Source organism: Thalia democratica, chromosome 9, assembly GCF_965202585.1.
Source record: "Thalia democratica chromosome 9, ktThaDemo2.hap1.1, whole genome shotgun sequence".
Taxonomy (NCBI): domain Eukaryota; kingdom Metazoa; phylum Chordata; class Thaliacea; order Salpida; family Salpidae; genus Thalia; species Thalia democratica.
Genome location: NC_139173.1, coordinates 5,544,130 through 5,558,837, shown reverse-complemented (window position 1 = coordinate 5,558,837; position 14,708 = coordinate 5,544,130). Strand labels below are relative to the sequence as shown.

Below are 14,708 nucleotides of genomic sequence, written 5' to 3'. Positions count from 1 at the left end.
AAAAGTTAAGATAAAACTTCATATCAAACCAAGATAAGCAGTCAAAATTCTAACTGAAAGTTTGTGGTCAACTTCCGGGCAGCGAATAAAGTTTTGATCTGATAAAGTTGCTAATGAATGCTAAGCCTGTCTTTTAAAAGTCATCAGTGTCACTTAAACGAATACAAGTAAAATGTCACCGATGTACTCAATGTCACTTTAAGTGTAATTCTTGGTCATTTATGGTTTAAAACGTCATTAGTGTTATGCAATGTCGCTAATGTATAGATTTTCAAGAGTTATTTATTTGGCTTTTTCACGGGTTGTTGTTTTATGTAAGTTTTAAAGTTCTTTAAAAGTTTTAACGCAGATAAAGTTTAACAAGATATCAATTTCTTATTGCTAATTTATTTTATGAAAAATCTTGGTGTAAGCTTAATTTTTATATAAATTTTACAACTAAATGCTCACAATCTTTTAATCTGTTGACGATAAGAAGTTTTTTTAAGCAGTTTTAAAGTGATAAAAACCTAATCTATTTAATAGTAACTTAAGCATGAGTCTTTATCTTTTCTATCCAGAGTTTTAGGCTATTTTAGGTCTAAAATAAACCTTTAAAATTTTCGAAGTAAATTTCGTTTTTTATTACGAAAAAACTCCTAATTTTTCAAAAAAGAAACATATAATTACAACGCAAAAGATTGCATAACAAACTTTCTTAACTCTGACCCTGTGAGCCAAACTATTGACATACTACCTGTATGTTTTTGAATAAAACTTTTCTTACCTTTGACCCTCACCCTGCACGCTAAACTGTCTTCCCCTGCAGAGTTGCTCGCACTGCACATGTACTGCCCAGTGTGCTTCATCTTTATTTGGTGTATTACCAATCTGTTTGAAAGATAAGTTTTAAATACAAGAATGTATGATTGAAATTAAATTGTTATTGCTTTAAACCTGGCGGTGTTATTAACAAATGAGCAATCAGCATCCGGGACTTCCATTCCATCGCACGTCCACATTATTTCAGCTTCGGGTATTCCCTCAACGACAACTTCCAACTTGAGGGATTCCCCTTCAGTCACTCTGACGTCACTCAGTTTCTTCAGGAACCTCGGCGCTTTGTTAACTGCTTTTGCTGTTTTGGGGAAGTTAATAAAATAATTAGTTCAACTATATCTTATTTTTCATAAATTTTTTTATATAAGTTGGTTATAAGTAAAAAGTTTATAAGTGTTAATGATATGATATAATGAATAACTAATGTGTGCTCAAATTATTTTTCAAGATGTTTTTTCAAGTGATACAAAAAAACAAACGGAAGTTTTAACATCGTAAGTTTATACTTTTCGGCACATTTGAAAAACTATTCAGTTTAGTTTGCTCACATTAGTAATAACAGTTTAGTTTTAAAGTCATATTCATAATGTAAAAAAAGAAGTTTCTGCTTTTAAATACCTCGTCTACGTAAATGACCTTTTATTATTTTGCTTGTTTAGTTTGTGTCGCCGACATTTGTTTACACAAAATTTTCGGCTAATTGAATAGCCAATAAATTCATAAATATCAAATAAAATTGCTGCTATCTCATCAAGTATTTGCTTTAAAATCAGTTATTTTTTTAGCACCTATCACATTTTTGAAGCACTTTTAAAGTGATTAGCTTGTATTATAAAATTGTCTTTTTTTCTGTCCAATAGTAAAAAAAAGCTTCTATGTCACTTTTTGTTTCATTTAATACGAATTTAAACTACTGAAAATTTACAGGTTTTTACTCAAAAGCTTGTTTAAGTAAAACCTGCAATTTGCAACTGTAAAGTTTATGGTGTAAACAAACTATAAGGTTCTGCATATTTGAACAGACAACAAAACAGTGAAATCTTTTTCATTTCCACAGATGTTCCTTTAAAAATATTTCAAAGGTGTTAAGTCAGATTTCGTTGAAGTATCTGAGGAATTTACACTTGAAATTATTGTTTAACTTAATGCCAAGATGATTTGAAAACTTTCATCATTTTTGGGAAGATCAATTACTAACGCCGCGCCTTTATTGTCATAATCTCGGAATATCTCAACAGATAATTTCTTATGATGCGGATAAATTGTTATTGAAAAATATCTTTAATGCTGCTAATTGCACGAACTGTGAATATTTCAAGTTTGTAAACTTTTCTTCACAAAAACTGGTAAGTCTTGTATTATGAAACTTCAAAGTACAATTACGAAACAAAGTAAACTTTTTTTCTTTGACTTTATTAGCCTGTTTTTTTTATATTTTATATTCACTCGATGCTTAAAAGTATTTTTGAAAAGTAATTAAGCTGTTTTAATTTCGTCTACAAAACTGAACTAATCAAATTTTTACCGCGATTTACCAGAAAAGATAAAATATTTCAAGCGTTAATCCTTGGAAAAAGTCTAAACATTTTAACCAAATGTAGTTATTACCAATGAGTTAAACAAAGTTATTACTTAAATACTTTTAAACAAATAACTATTGATACTCGGTCAACTTTAATTCTTTAAAGAACGTTTTAGTCCTATAAAATCTCTGATGAACTTTTAAAAGCTAAAATAATTAATACATACGAAAAGCTTGGAAAAAATATTTTCAAAATAAGTAAGAGAATGTTATTTTTGTACTAAAGAATGAAATGTACAAAAACTCTTAACAGCCAATTTACTGAGTGAGGAAACTCTCAAATATAAGAAATATGTTAATTATAAATCAGGTTGACAAAACGACATTGAAAAAAAAAAACTACAGTAAAATAGTTAGTTTAATAACAAAATACAATTAAAATACAACCATTCTTATAAACACCGCACTTATCGACTATTTTTTTTTAAATACACCACTTTCATCGACTTAATGACCAACCTTTAACGGTGACCCTGGACGTGCACTTCACCTGTCCCCCCTTGTTCCTGGCAACACACATGTACTCGCCCCCGTCACCGACCCCGACGTCCCTCAACCTCAACCGGGCCACCCCCTCCCGGAAACTGGTGAATATTCCCTCCTCCCTGCCCATCTGCAGCACGCTCCCGTTCCTCATCCACTGCAGGGACGGTTCCGGGTCGCCGGTTATCACGCACTGGAGGAGCAGCTCGTCGCCTGTGCGGTTTTTGTGACGTCATAGTTGAGTTTTAGGTTAACTTTGTCAGAAATAATCTACGATAAGATTAGTTTATTGTTGTTATGTCTCAAATATGATCAAAACTGCACAGTATTTTAATTTACTGTGAGAACAAACATTTATCTTAGTTTTTAAACTTAAAAAAGCGAATTTGAATAAAAAGTGAAACCTTCAACTATTTGCGTGCTGGAAAGTCTTCTTGTGATGCTGGGAGCGACGACCTTTTTAACGGACTCCCTGTCAGAACCCCTGTCTTCGCTTCTGTTGGACAGGTTGGACCTCGACGACACCGTGGACTGTTTCGATTGAACTGAAAATTGAGAGGAAACGGACCCGGTTGGGGAGGCGGGGATCTTGCTGGTTTCCGTGGCGACCTTGCCCTCGGGGATGGTCAGCTTCTTCATTTTGGTGGCCAGGTCTTCCTTTCCGTTCGTCTTCTGAACGTTGCCGTTACCGTCTGCAAAAAAATGATATTTTTGTTAATTCTAATAAAGTTAATAATTGGGATTGTATATTAAAACTTTGTGACTTAATTTAAGCTCTTTATTATACTACTATTACTTAAGTTCTGCGTTAAATACGGCTATTGTATAGTTTGTTTATCAATAAAGAAAATGCTAGATATTTTAGAGATCAAATTAATAGATTTAGATTAATTCAAAACTGCAAAAAACAGTTTCCTTAAACTTGAACAGCGACAAAGTGTTTACAGTTATGACGTCACCAAAACTATAACGTCAACAAACTGTTCAACTATGAAGTCACTCACCGACTATTGTGACGATCACTGAAGCCATCTGTTTACCCAACGAGTTCCTGGCAGTCACAGCGAACTTACCCCCGTCATTCTCGTTGACCTCGTCGATGTCGAGCATGTAGTTGTTGCCTTCTATCGCCGTCCTGATGTGTCCCTCCGTCCTGCTCTCGTCCACCAGCTCCCCGTCCTTCTCCCACGTCACAGTGGGTTTCGGGTGGCCGAGAAGCGTGCATTTCAGGTGCAGGCTGGGGAAATTTTGTTGTTTGAAAACAGAACTTATGATAATGTATATGATGCACAATGCACAATGTACACAAGTATAATAATGATGGCAACCTATTTGGAGTTTGGCAAAATGAAATGAGACTCTTTTATTTGATAAATATTATTTAAAAATAAGTTAAATAAAGGTTTATATATAACTTATATCAATTTAAGTTGTTGTTTGTTTTTTATTTTTGGTAAAACGGTGCATTTTAGGTGGAGGAACAATGTATTATTAAAAAATTATGTAGAATTGAAGAATAACGTTTTTTTTCCAATTTAGAACTTAAAATTTAATTACAACGTATAATATTGAAAGCAATTTACTGGTGAAGTAAAATTAAAAGTTGTTCAATTTTTGTTTACATTATTTTATGGTGTAGAAAATAAACTATATGGTTAAGGTTCAACACTTTACTTTAGAGTTGTTTTATTTATAAAAATAAAAGTTTAAAGTATACTTAAATATATAACAAGTTTTTATTTGGTGATTTTATGTAAAAACAAGTAACATCGAACTGTTTGCAATTTTTAAACTGATTAACCGTATAAAAAGTGCGGGAATAAAATAATTAAGAAATCTGAACTGTTATACCAGAAGCTTTATTGCTTTAAAAAATCATAAAAGAAGTTTATTTAAATATCAAAAGCTTGTTTTTACTGTATACCGGCAAAAAGTTTGTTTGAATTTTTTTTTCATTTCTATGATTTATAAAACTTAAAAAAACTTTTCGATCTAAAACTTTAAATTACTATTATATTTGATAACAAGTAGTGTTAAGAGTTAAATAAAGTTTATTTTTATAATTTTTTTAATAATCTACTTTGTATTGTTTAACTTACTACAACTACAAATACAAAAATTTAACATGACTAATAAGTAATAGAAATAATAATAGAATCATTTGTCAAATTTTTGAAAGCCTTTCAAAAAAGTTCAAGGTATTCTAAAACATTTACAAATAATAAAGTTCAAGCCACAAAATGATAGATTAAACTATCGTAATGAATTTTACAACATTAATTAGTTATGAAAACAGTTGTAGAAGAATTTCATAATAAACTCTAATAATATATATACATAGGAAGTATAAATTTATCATCTAATCCAAACCACACAAGGATAATCAATAACGATGCAAACAAATTAAATTGCGGTTACATACACAGGTGGCTACGGAAACCTCAAGAATACAACAAATATTTTCCGTGATCAAGTATTTTATATTCACCGACAAATATGGATTTTTTCAAATAACTTTCTGATATTTTCGCAAGTTTTTCTGAAAATTTTGTAGCGTGCGGACAACGAGTTTTGTGACGCAAAAATGAATATTTCAGTGTTGTTAAACATGCTGGAAAAATAGCTTGGAGTTTTTACGCAAACTTAAGTAGTTGAGCTATTTATAAGGAGTTCGGGTAAAGTTTCATGTTTTAAGTGTAGTTGGTTTTTTTTTTTTCTGAATAAAATAATTTTTCGAAATAACTTATATAACAAGTGAGACAAATGTGAGCATAAATATGCTACTAACCTTTATTGCTTTTAATTAGTGTCAAAATCGTATAAATATTTAAAATATTTAAAACCTTCACTAGAGCACATTAAACATGATTAACATTCCTAACAAATTCTTTTGCAGTAATGACGCAGTAACTTCTAATTGAGAAACGACCGCAACTATGCGATTCCTAAACTCATTAAAAGACTATAAATCAGATATGAAACGTTCAACAAATTTCAAAGTCTAGACTAATTTATTTGTGAGGGTCAATCATTTTAATGATAACACGCTTACCAAGGTACAAGTTCAATAAAGTTCTTATCAAGTCAAAAATCACTTAAGAAATTTATTCGAAGCACTCAAAATATTTGCACTCGTATGCCAGCTGGTCCAAAGTAAAATATTTATTTTTTTTGACAAATCAGACGTTATTCTGTCAACTGCAGTTTTGTTGAAATTTTCTTGACTTGCATGTCTAGACCGTGTCTTTTGTTTTTGAGGAAAGTGTAGAAGTTTTGACAGACACGCGTATACTTGGAGCCACGAATGTTAAACGCCAGTTTGGTGAATCATCAACCGACGTAATTGCTACTTTTTGTAAAATATGAAAAATTTCAAACAAGTTTGAGTAAGTACTAGTATTTTTCTATATTTGGCAACTTTATTGCAGATAATTTCAGCATAAGAACAATATTTTTCTGCAAAATATCATTTAAAGTTTCAAAGGTTTAACTTTAGTAAGAAAGAATTACTTTATATAACTGCTACTTTTTGCAAATATAAAAGTAGTGTATGTAAAATTTCATTAATCTTCGTGTTTTTTTTTTTCACAAAGTAGAGCCTTATTTGGAGATACTGTTTCATCTAAACTTTAGATAAATTCACAAAGATCATACATTTATTGGTAGTTTTTTGTTTGTTTTTGTTTTAAGTTTAATTCACAGCAAACAGTTTTGATAATTTAGATATACTTGGTTATTTTGTTGCACCAAAATCAAAGAAGGTTTAACAAAACTTTCAAAATAATGTAGTAATTTTAATTTTAAATAGACAAAAGCCTGCTTTCTCAATTGATATTTGCCAATTAATAGGTTTTTTTTTTATATCTCAGTAGTTCTTTTCATGTAAATTTAAGAATAAAACACCAAACTTTTTTGTTTGCAAATCTATATTTAGTGGTTATAAAACATTATTTTAATACCTGAATATTTGTACAAACATAAGTTTTAGCTAAAAAACTGAACTTTTGTTTTGTATTTATACTTTTTTTCGTGATTATTTCTAGTGGTTAAAGTAGAACTTGGTCAGTTAAAAGTTATTTGTTTAATTTTATTAGTTGGTTATTTAAATCTAACATCATTGAGTTTTTTTACTGGTGCAGCTAAGTTTTTTTTTCAGTTTCTTTTCATTTTTACTTGTGAGTTCTAATTTCCAATTTAAAAACTGCGTTACAAACAGACGCAACTTTTGTTGAGGTTTAAATAAACTTTTTAGCTCGAAAGTGGTTATGTTTTAAAAACACAATCTGCTCTTACAACGCCACATAAAAAGCCGAACAGAAAGTTTAAAAGTTCACAATCGTTTCCAGCTTGTTTTGCAATAAAAAGTAAATTCGACGACGATTATTTTATTATCGCCGTTTATAAATTTAACGGTGCAACAGAGAAATTGTTTGTAATTTTCCACAAAAACTTTCTTCGAATACACAATACAAACGACAATTGATTTTTAATACTTTCCACACGATTTTATACAGGGTTTTACAAAATTTAACGACGTAATGTTGGTTACAGAATTTTCAAAGTTTTATCTAAAGACTTCCTAAACAATTTATATTAGGTTTTCTAAATTGAGGTAGCAGTTTTAAAGCATATCTCCTAATGAAAGACTTATTGAATCTTCTTTACTAGAACTTTATCGTTCATAGAATTTTTTCAAATAGTTTTATATGCTTATTAGTAATAGCCCTGGTATTTAAATATAATCAAGTTTGATAATTATTATTCAAGTTCAAATAAACTTAAAACGGCTGCTCAAAATTTTTAAGTATTAATTTAAAAACAATTCGAATTTTTTTCTTTATTATTTCCGGGTATAGTTTTATTATTTTTTGTAATTTAAAGTCTTTAAATGATTATATTATATAAATGATTTAAATTTTAATGACAGTTAACAAGACTGCTCAGAAAAACTTGCTAAACTCAAGTCTTGAGACAATTGAAAGGCGTTTTTATCATTTACAGATAAAAATTCTGCATTCTTTGCAGAATGTTTTTAATTAGATCTATTTATCATGGGAAGGTTTTTGTGATTAATCATTCGAAAATTCCAACTGTTTATTTGTGACACCCAGCCGTTTTTTGATCAATTTGTTTTTAAAAGCATTTAAGTAATATGTCATGTTTTGCCATATATTTTTTATTTATGTTTTGATTGATCTCCAAGCACATAACTTGGAAACTTGTTTGACCACGTTTTTACGATTTATAAACGTTTTTTATTGCTTTTATTAAATATCAGGAATTTTTCACAAACATTCTTGAAAGGTAATTTGTAAAAGTTTAAATTTTAAGAATGTTTTATAAAATGTTTTTATACAAACGTAGGTAGTCACAAATTTTAGATAAGATAACAAAAAAATAATATTGAATTTAGAAGCTCACCTAATTGAATAAAACTTCAATTAAAGATTTAATATAAAATTAAGTAATGAAAACTCTATAATTATGTACTTAAAGTCTCTACAGTTTCTAAAAATCAACGTGCTTGACTTTCGTAGAAAATATCATTAAAAAAATTCATAATCTCGAAATCGTAATTCTATCGCAAAATTTTATATTGCAGTTTAACCGTAATTTTTCATAACATTATGGAAAAAATTAAAACGAAACTCTCATATCACCTTTGTACACCGTAAATTATTTTTATCATCTCTAAAAGTTTATGAAAACTTCTAATTTGAAAGTAATCGTGTTTAGTAAACAAGTAAAGATGACCAAGAAGTATGTATTTATAAATCATGTAAACACTAAATTAAATATTGCATTTTATAGAGCTTTTTACCAGAAATTTTTTTACACGAGAATATTTAAAGCGAAAAGCACTTTTGAAAAATATATTTTAACGCAGTTTTAAAGCAAGAACTTTTTCAAATTTTCAAATCACCAACCTTTCTCCCACACTCAGACTTTTAGGTTTCGGCCTCAGTATGAACCCGGGGCCCCTCCTTCTGGGGGAGTTCCCGCTTATGGAGCTCAGCCCCTGGGTCACGTTGCCACCGACCTTGCTCATCCAGCTGTTGCTATGGAAACTTCGTTGCGAGACTGTTTGGGATCTGAAAGTGTGTCCCGTGGACGAGGTCGAAGAGGTGGAAGACTTCCTGGAAGATGTGGAGAGTCTCTGAGTGGGTGGCTCTGTAGCGCCGTTGGTGGTTGAACCTTTGATAATATTTATGACTGTTGATTTACTTTAAAAAGTTATAAAGTTCAGTAATATAAATTTAAAATTATTTTAATAAAGTAATTTTTGGTCTGTTTTAAAAAAGTTTAAATTGAAGATGGAATACAAACATTTATGTTTATTTATTTTCGTTAAAAAAATAGTTTTTTTTTTTAATCTGTTTGGAAAATTTAAAGACTTTTTATATACTTTATTTAAACAAAAACTATCATTTCATTTTTTTATTTTTTTGCATATCAACATTGTGACGTACCTTTTATATTAACTGTTGCTTGTGACGTAATAACACCGTGCTGATTTGTGGCGACGGCCTCATAAACACCTTGATCGGATAACTCGCTTCTGGATATCAGTAGTATGTGGTTGGTGTAAGCCTCGATTATCCGGACTCGAGATGATACTTGTATCGATTTACCGTCCTATTAATAAATTGTTTGATAAAAAACTATAACTTTAAAAATAGTTTTATAAATTATCTTTACAATCTTAAAATTAATCAATTTTTAAAACTAATCTATACCATTAAAATTAAAACAGTAAAAACGTCTTTGGTTTTGAAACTTGAGTTCGTTTATTAATTTATAATAGAATACTGTTAAATAAAACTTGTAAATTTTTATGCATAACTAAACAAAAATGTTGAAGCTGTAAAAACTTGTATCTTTTCAGAAATAAATTTATATTTATTTTGAATTTGTCTATCGCTTCTATAGGTATTGTTTTACAATTTAAAATAATATTTTTATTTTAAATAAAAATTTAAAATACTACACTTATGTATATTAAACTAAATCTAAACTTTGATACCTAAACAAAACCGTTAAAAATAAAAATAAAGTTAACCGGTATTTTAATAAACAATGAAGCTAGTTTGTGTATCCTCGGTTTAACAAACAATACAAGTCAACTAAATACTGATTTTTTGTAAATTAAATTATATAACGAGGTAAAATAGACTAAAAAGTGCACATAAGCGTTAGTAATTAAAAAAAGTAAACTCCAAAAAGATTATATAAACTAAATGTGCTTTAAAATAAAACCTAACTTGGTCGCGAAAAACCTCGCTTGAGAGTGTTGCTTGCTTGCGTGTTAAAGAAGCTTTTTTTAAAAGTTATACTTACTTATACACATTTAATGTTTTTTTAGACAAAAAGCTATACTGTTACTTTGTTATCGTTTTTCTTTGTTTAGATATTTATGAAAGTGTTCAAGGTACTTTTTATTGTTCTTATTTTTTAAACACACGAAACAAAGAAAATATAGTTGTTCAAATGTTTTGTATACTTTTTGTTCGAAAGTTGTAATAAATAAAAAAGTTATAAAAAGGAAATAGTTTGTCTTTATTTTCTTGGTTGTCTGCGAGTTAATTTTTTATAAAACAATTTAGTCTTGAAAAAGTCAAGTTTTTTGTTATACGTTTCATGTTGAAAAGATATGACGCGGTAACATTTTTCTATTGATTTTTTCTATTCTTTTATTAAAAATAGAAATCATAAAATAAAATGCTTTGAGCTTACTTTTACGGACATTTAAAAAAAAATTTGTTATTATAATTACAAGCATAGAGAAAAGATAAAACAAAAACTTTGTCCACACAATACGACTGACTTAACATCTATAATACCGGAAATAATTCGGTTAAAACTACAAACAAATTGCTGGTTTGGAAAGCTTTTCTTACATCATAATAGAAATTTAATTACATCAAAAAAAAACTCTGAAAAAACTTAATGTAGTGGCGCTAATATTGATCTTCATTTGAATTTGCAGATCTCAACAGTTGTTTTAATTTTTTCAATAACAAAAGCTCTAAAACAGTAAAACTGAAAATTCTAACCTCATACGAATATGCTGAAACAAGCAATACAACTTCAGTATAACTATAAGATAAAAAATAGACTAACTAGTGAAAATAATTCTAAAATAATTTAACACACTGACTGTCAGCTTTTAAAAGATTATGCTGTCTTTTCGAAGATCAAAAAAACCAACTGTGCTATCAAATTAAAATTATAAAAATACATCGTTAAGGTATTTCTAACATTCTACTTATATGTAACTATTTTGCCTTTTTTCTCGTCATTTTCTTGTTTTTTTCTTTTGGTATAAAAAAAAGAATTAACATACTGGTGTTGTACACCACCAGGAATTATAATATCTCAAAATTAAATTACAACGTCAAAGAATTAATTTAATAACTTTTTAACGTTTAAGTATTTTATAAGTATTTTTGTGGGCAGATGATTTTATTGATCTGTAGATATTTTTATTTATTTATTTCTCTGCACACGCAAAATTTTAAACTAACTTTAAATTTTGGAATTTTATTGTTTATACAAACAAAAGTTTTTTTTTTGGAATTCATATTTGTTTTGAAAATTATGTTTAAAGATCTAAGAAGTATAAACTTGGATAAAATTAGTTTTCAAAATCAGAAAAGTTGTAAATTAGTTTATAAAAAGCAAAATTTATTTTTTAGTCTTACGTTATTGATTTTATTGAACAAAGTTTAAATAAAAAAAATATTAAACATACTCATTGAAAAAAATTAAAGCTTATTTATAAATAAAAAAACGCTAAAGTCAAGCTAAATAACTTTTTTACTTTAAAGTGATAAAGTTTCTATTACTTCTTAAGAAGCATAGCTGCCAAAACTGTAATTTTGTTTATAAAGCAGATATTTTGACAAACAAAGTTTTTTTTTTCTAATCAAGCGAATATAATGCTTATATAAATTTTGCACCAGAATCTACATGCTAGATATTTTTGTGTTTTGTTTTGAAGACGCCTGATTTACAAAATGTAATCATTACACAAAAGGTTGGAAACTTACCTGTATCAAAACAATACTAATTTTGTATACTCGTTTGATTATTTACATTTACACTCATAATTACTACAATACTTGAGTTTATATAAATTTTGACGTTTTCTTGCACTTTTATCATTATGAGTTTTATTAGTGTAAGTTAAAAACTACAAGTTTATAAGAACTGCTAGAGTTAGAAAAGCTCTATATATCACGACTCTGCTTTAAAAACAATATCAAATTAAAACATCTCTGCTCAAAAAACCAGTCTTCTTTTTAATCCAAACCGCTAGAGTTACAAAAGACTCATTTGCAATTTAGCTTTAGAAAAAACTTTAACGTTTTCAAAAAACCCCTAATATGAAACTAACCTTCTTCCACGCAATGGAGGGTTTGGGCCTTCCGTTCACCCGACACTCCAATCTGACCCTTTCGCCCAAACTGGCGTCCACTCCCACCAACTCCATGACAAAAGTTGGACTTTTCTGCTCGCTCAACATATTGTGACGTCACTAAACATTAACTTTTTATGAAAAGTCTGTGGAATTAGATATACTTTAAAAAAGCGTGATTGAAAATTTATTTTTTTATTTTTCATTACTATTATTGATTTTATTTAACATTTTATAGTATGTTTTATATCAAATTATTTTAAAATAAATAATCTATATCATTAAAATCATTAAAAGAGTAAAATTTCTTTTAGTGAATTTTTATTGAAAATGGTTTTATTAAGATGTTATTTATAAAAAACTTCTTTTATGGTAAAAAAAGACAATTTATTTTAATAGTTATTGTAATTAATTTGGTTAATAGAAAATCAAAGGTTTAAGTTTTTTTTAAAGAGTGAACGTTTGCTTTTATTATTGTAAAATGTGTTTTTATTAGATGTAGTTTTATTTTCGTTGTAAATATTATCTTTTTTTTTTCTTCAAAATGTCTTATCTAAGCTTACAACACAGTTTTAAATGTTATATAAAACTATTGTATTTTTTTAATACTTTTGTGTAACCACTGTTATGACATATTTAAAATATTTGTGTTTATTTTTATGTTCGATTCTAGAATCTACACAGAACTATTAATCATATCAGAATATTGACAGCACTCTACTGTTAAACATAAAGCATTATTATATAAAATTTTGTACTATAGCAACTAAAACTTCAAATGTTATCTTTAGCTTAGCAAATGTTTACTTAAAAAACTCAACAGTAGTTTACTACAAATATTGTGTATTTTACTTTAACAGGTTTTTATCGAATATATTAAAACGTTTTTCAACAGTCTTTTAAATAGTCAAGTTAAAAGCATATTATCATTAAAATAAAAGCTGTAGATATTTTTTACCACTAAAAACTGTATAAATAATAAACAAGCAGCTTTTTTTTCAATTAAAGAAGTATATAATCTTTAAACAAAACTTTTTCTACAATATTAATAACTATCTAATAGAGTATTAGTAAAACAAGATTATTAACTTTTTAACAATCTGCTACAGGTTTGAAATTAGTTTCACATACTACTGTTCATCAAATAGATAATTTTTTCTAACCAAAAAAACATGAAAATTAACACTTCAACTACATAACACATGTGTCTTTCTGTTTAATTAAAACGTGGTTTAACGTGAAAAAATCTGAGTTAAAACACCTGTTACCTAATATAAAAACCGTGTTGTTTATAAAACCATCAAACTAAATACACGCTATAAAAATATAAAGAAAATGTGAATTAAAAACCAAACTGTTGTCAAAAAACTCAAATTTGTTCCGTGACTTCAACGAGCTAAAATTAACTTTTTACCTGCAGATAATAAAATAATTGAGTGGAAAATATTTTCATCTCGCCAATGAGACGAATGCAAAAATCGCAGGCCTCTAGGCGTTGGTGGAACATTTTGCAAGAGCGCTCGAAAGAGAAAAAGAGCAGCACAAAAGAAAAAACATCTTTTATTTTTCTGCACCGAACCTACCTTTATTTATTAAAACTTAACACCGTTAATCTATAACTCGCACACAACAAACAAAATCAACAAAAAATCATTTTCTTATCGACACCTGACAACGAACAAGCTTCGAGAGACAAGCAACAAGGCTGATAAAAAATGAAAAGCGCAGTGGAAAAACCGACCAAGTTTCGAGCAAATATTTGAACAAAACCGAATCGTCACGCTCTAGTGGTTTCGCTGCTCGTTTAACAAACTTACATCGTAACTCTATAAAAAGCGAGTCTTTTACAACAAAAAACCGATTGTTTACCTGTGGCAAACAAAAGCGATTGTTCGAAAAGAAAGTTTGAGAAAATAAGTTTTTAATTTTTTTGTTGTTTGTTGGTTATTTTGTTAACAATGGGGTGGAGTTATTGAGAATATTGTTCGATATTGTTTTGATATATACTCAAGTTACTTTCTTGGTGGTCCTGTAATAAATACTCGATTAATTCAGGTAAAGTTTCAAAAGTGGTCTATTTAGGTTTATTTCACGCTGGTTATTAAAAAGTATTAATAATTTCACATGTTTGTGCGTATGTTTCATATTACCAACTTATTTTTGAAACTTCAAACTCGAAAGATATTTTTACAAGGCACTTAGATTAGAATTTTTGTTTTATTTCTCAAATCTAAAAAAACAACATACTTTAAATGTTTCCTTAAAATACATCATATATCAAATTTACGTTAATTAAGAACAAACAACATAACATCGCCTTATTGATATTCAACCTTCGCAATACATAGTAATCCAACCGCGAACAATCTTGTGCGGAATATTGTACAACTCTACACTTTTTTAAGC

General features: G+C 28.4%; 1 protein-coding gene across 1 annotated transcript in view; it reads right to left on the bottom strand.

Annotated features, from left to right (window-relative positions):
* The window catches only part of LOC145844666 (myosin light chain kinase, smooth muscle-like), a 47,416-nt gene extending 34,972 nt beyond the window's left edge, over nucleotides 1-12,444 (bottom strand). The window contains exons 1-8 of the mRNA XM_082952074.1: nucleotides 12,282-12,444; nucleotides 9,355-9,520; nucleotides 8,812-9,079; nucleotides 3,889-4,121; nucleotides 3,289-3,576; nucleotides 2,861-3,097; nucleotides 937-1,117; nucleotides 767-870 (exon numbers count right to left, since the gene is read on the bottom strand). Coding sequence (XP_082808200.1) covers nucleotides 767-870; nucleotides 937-1,117; nucleotides 2,861-3,097; nucleotides 3,289-3,576; nucleotides 3,889-4,121; nucleotides 8,812-9,079; nucleotides 9,355-9,520; nucleotides 12,282-12,410 — 1,606 coding nt within the window. The 5' untranslated portion in view covers nucleotides 12,411-12,444. The remainder of the gene's footprint in view (nucleotides 1-766; nucleotides 871-936; nucleotides 1,118-2,860; nucleotides 3,098-3,288; nucleotides 3,577-3,888; nucleotides 4,122-8,811; nucleotides 9,080-9,354; nucleotides 9,521-12,281) is intronic.
* Between the last annotated feature and the right edge of the window lie 2,264 nt (nucleotides 12,445-14,708).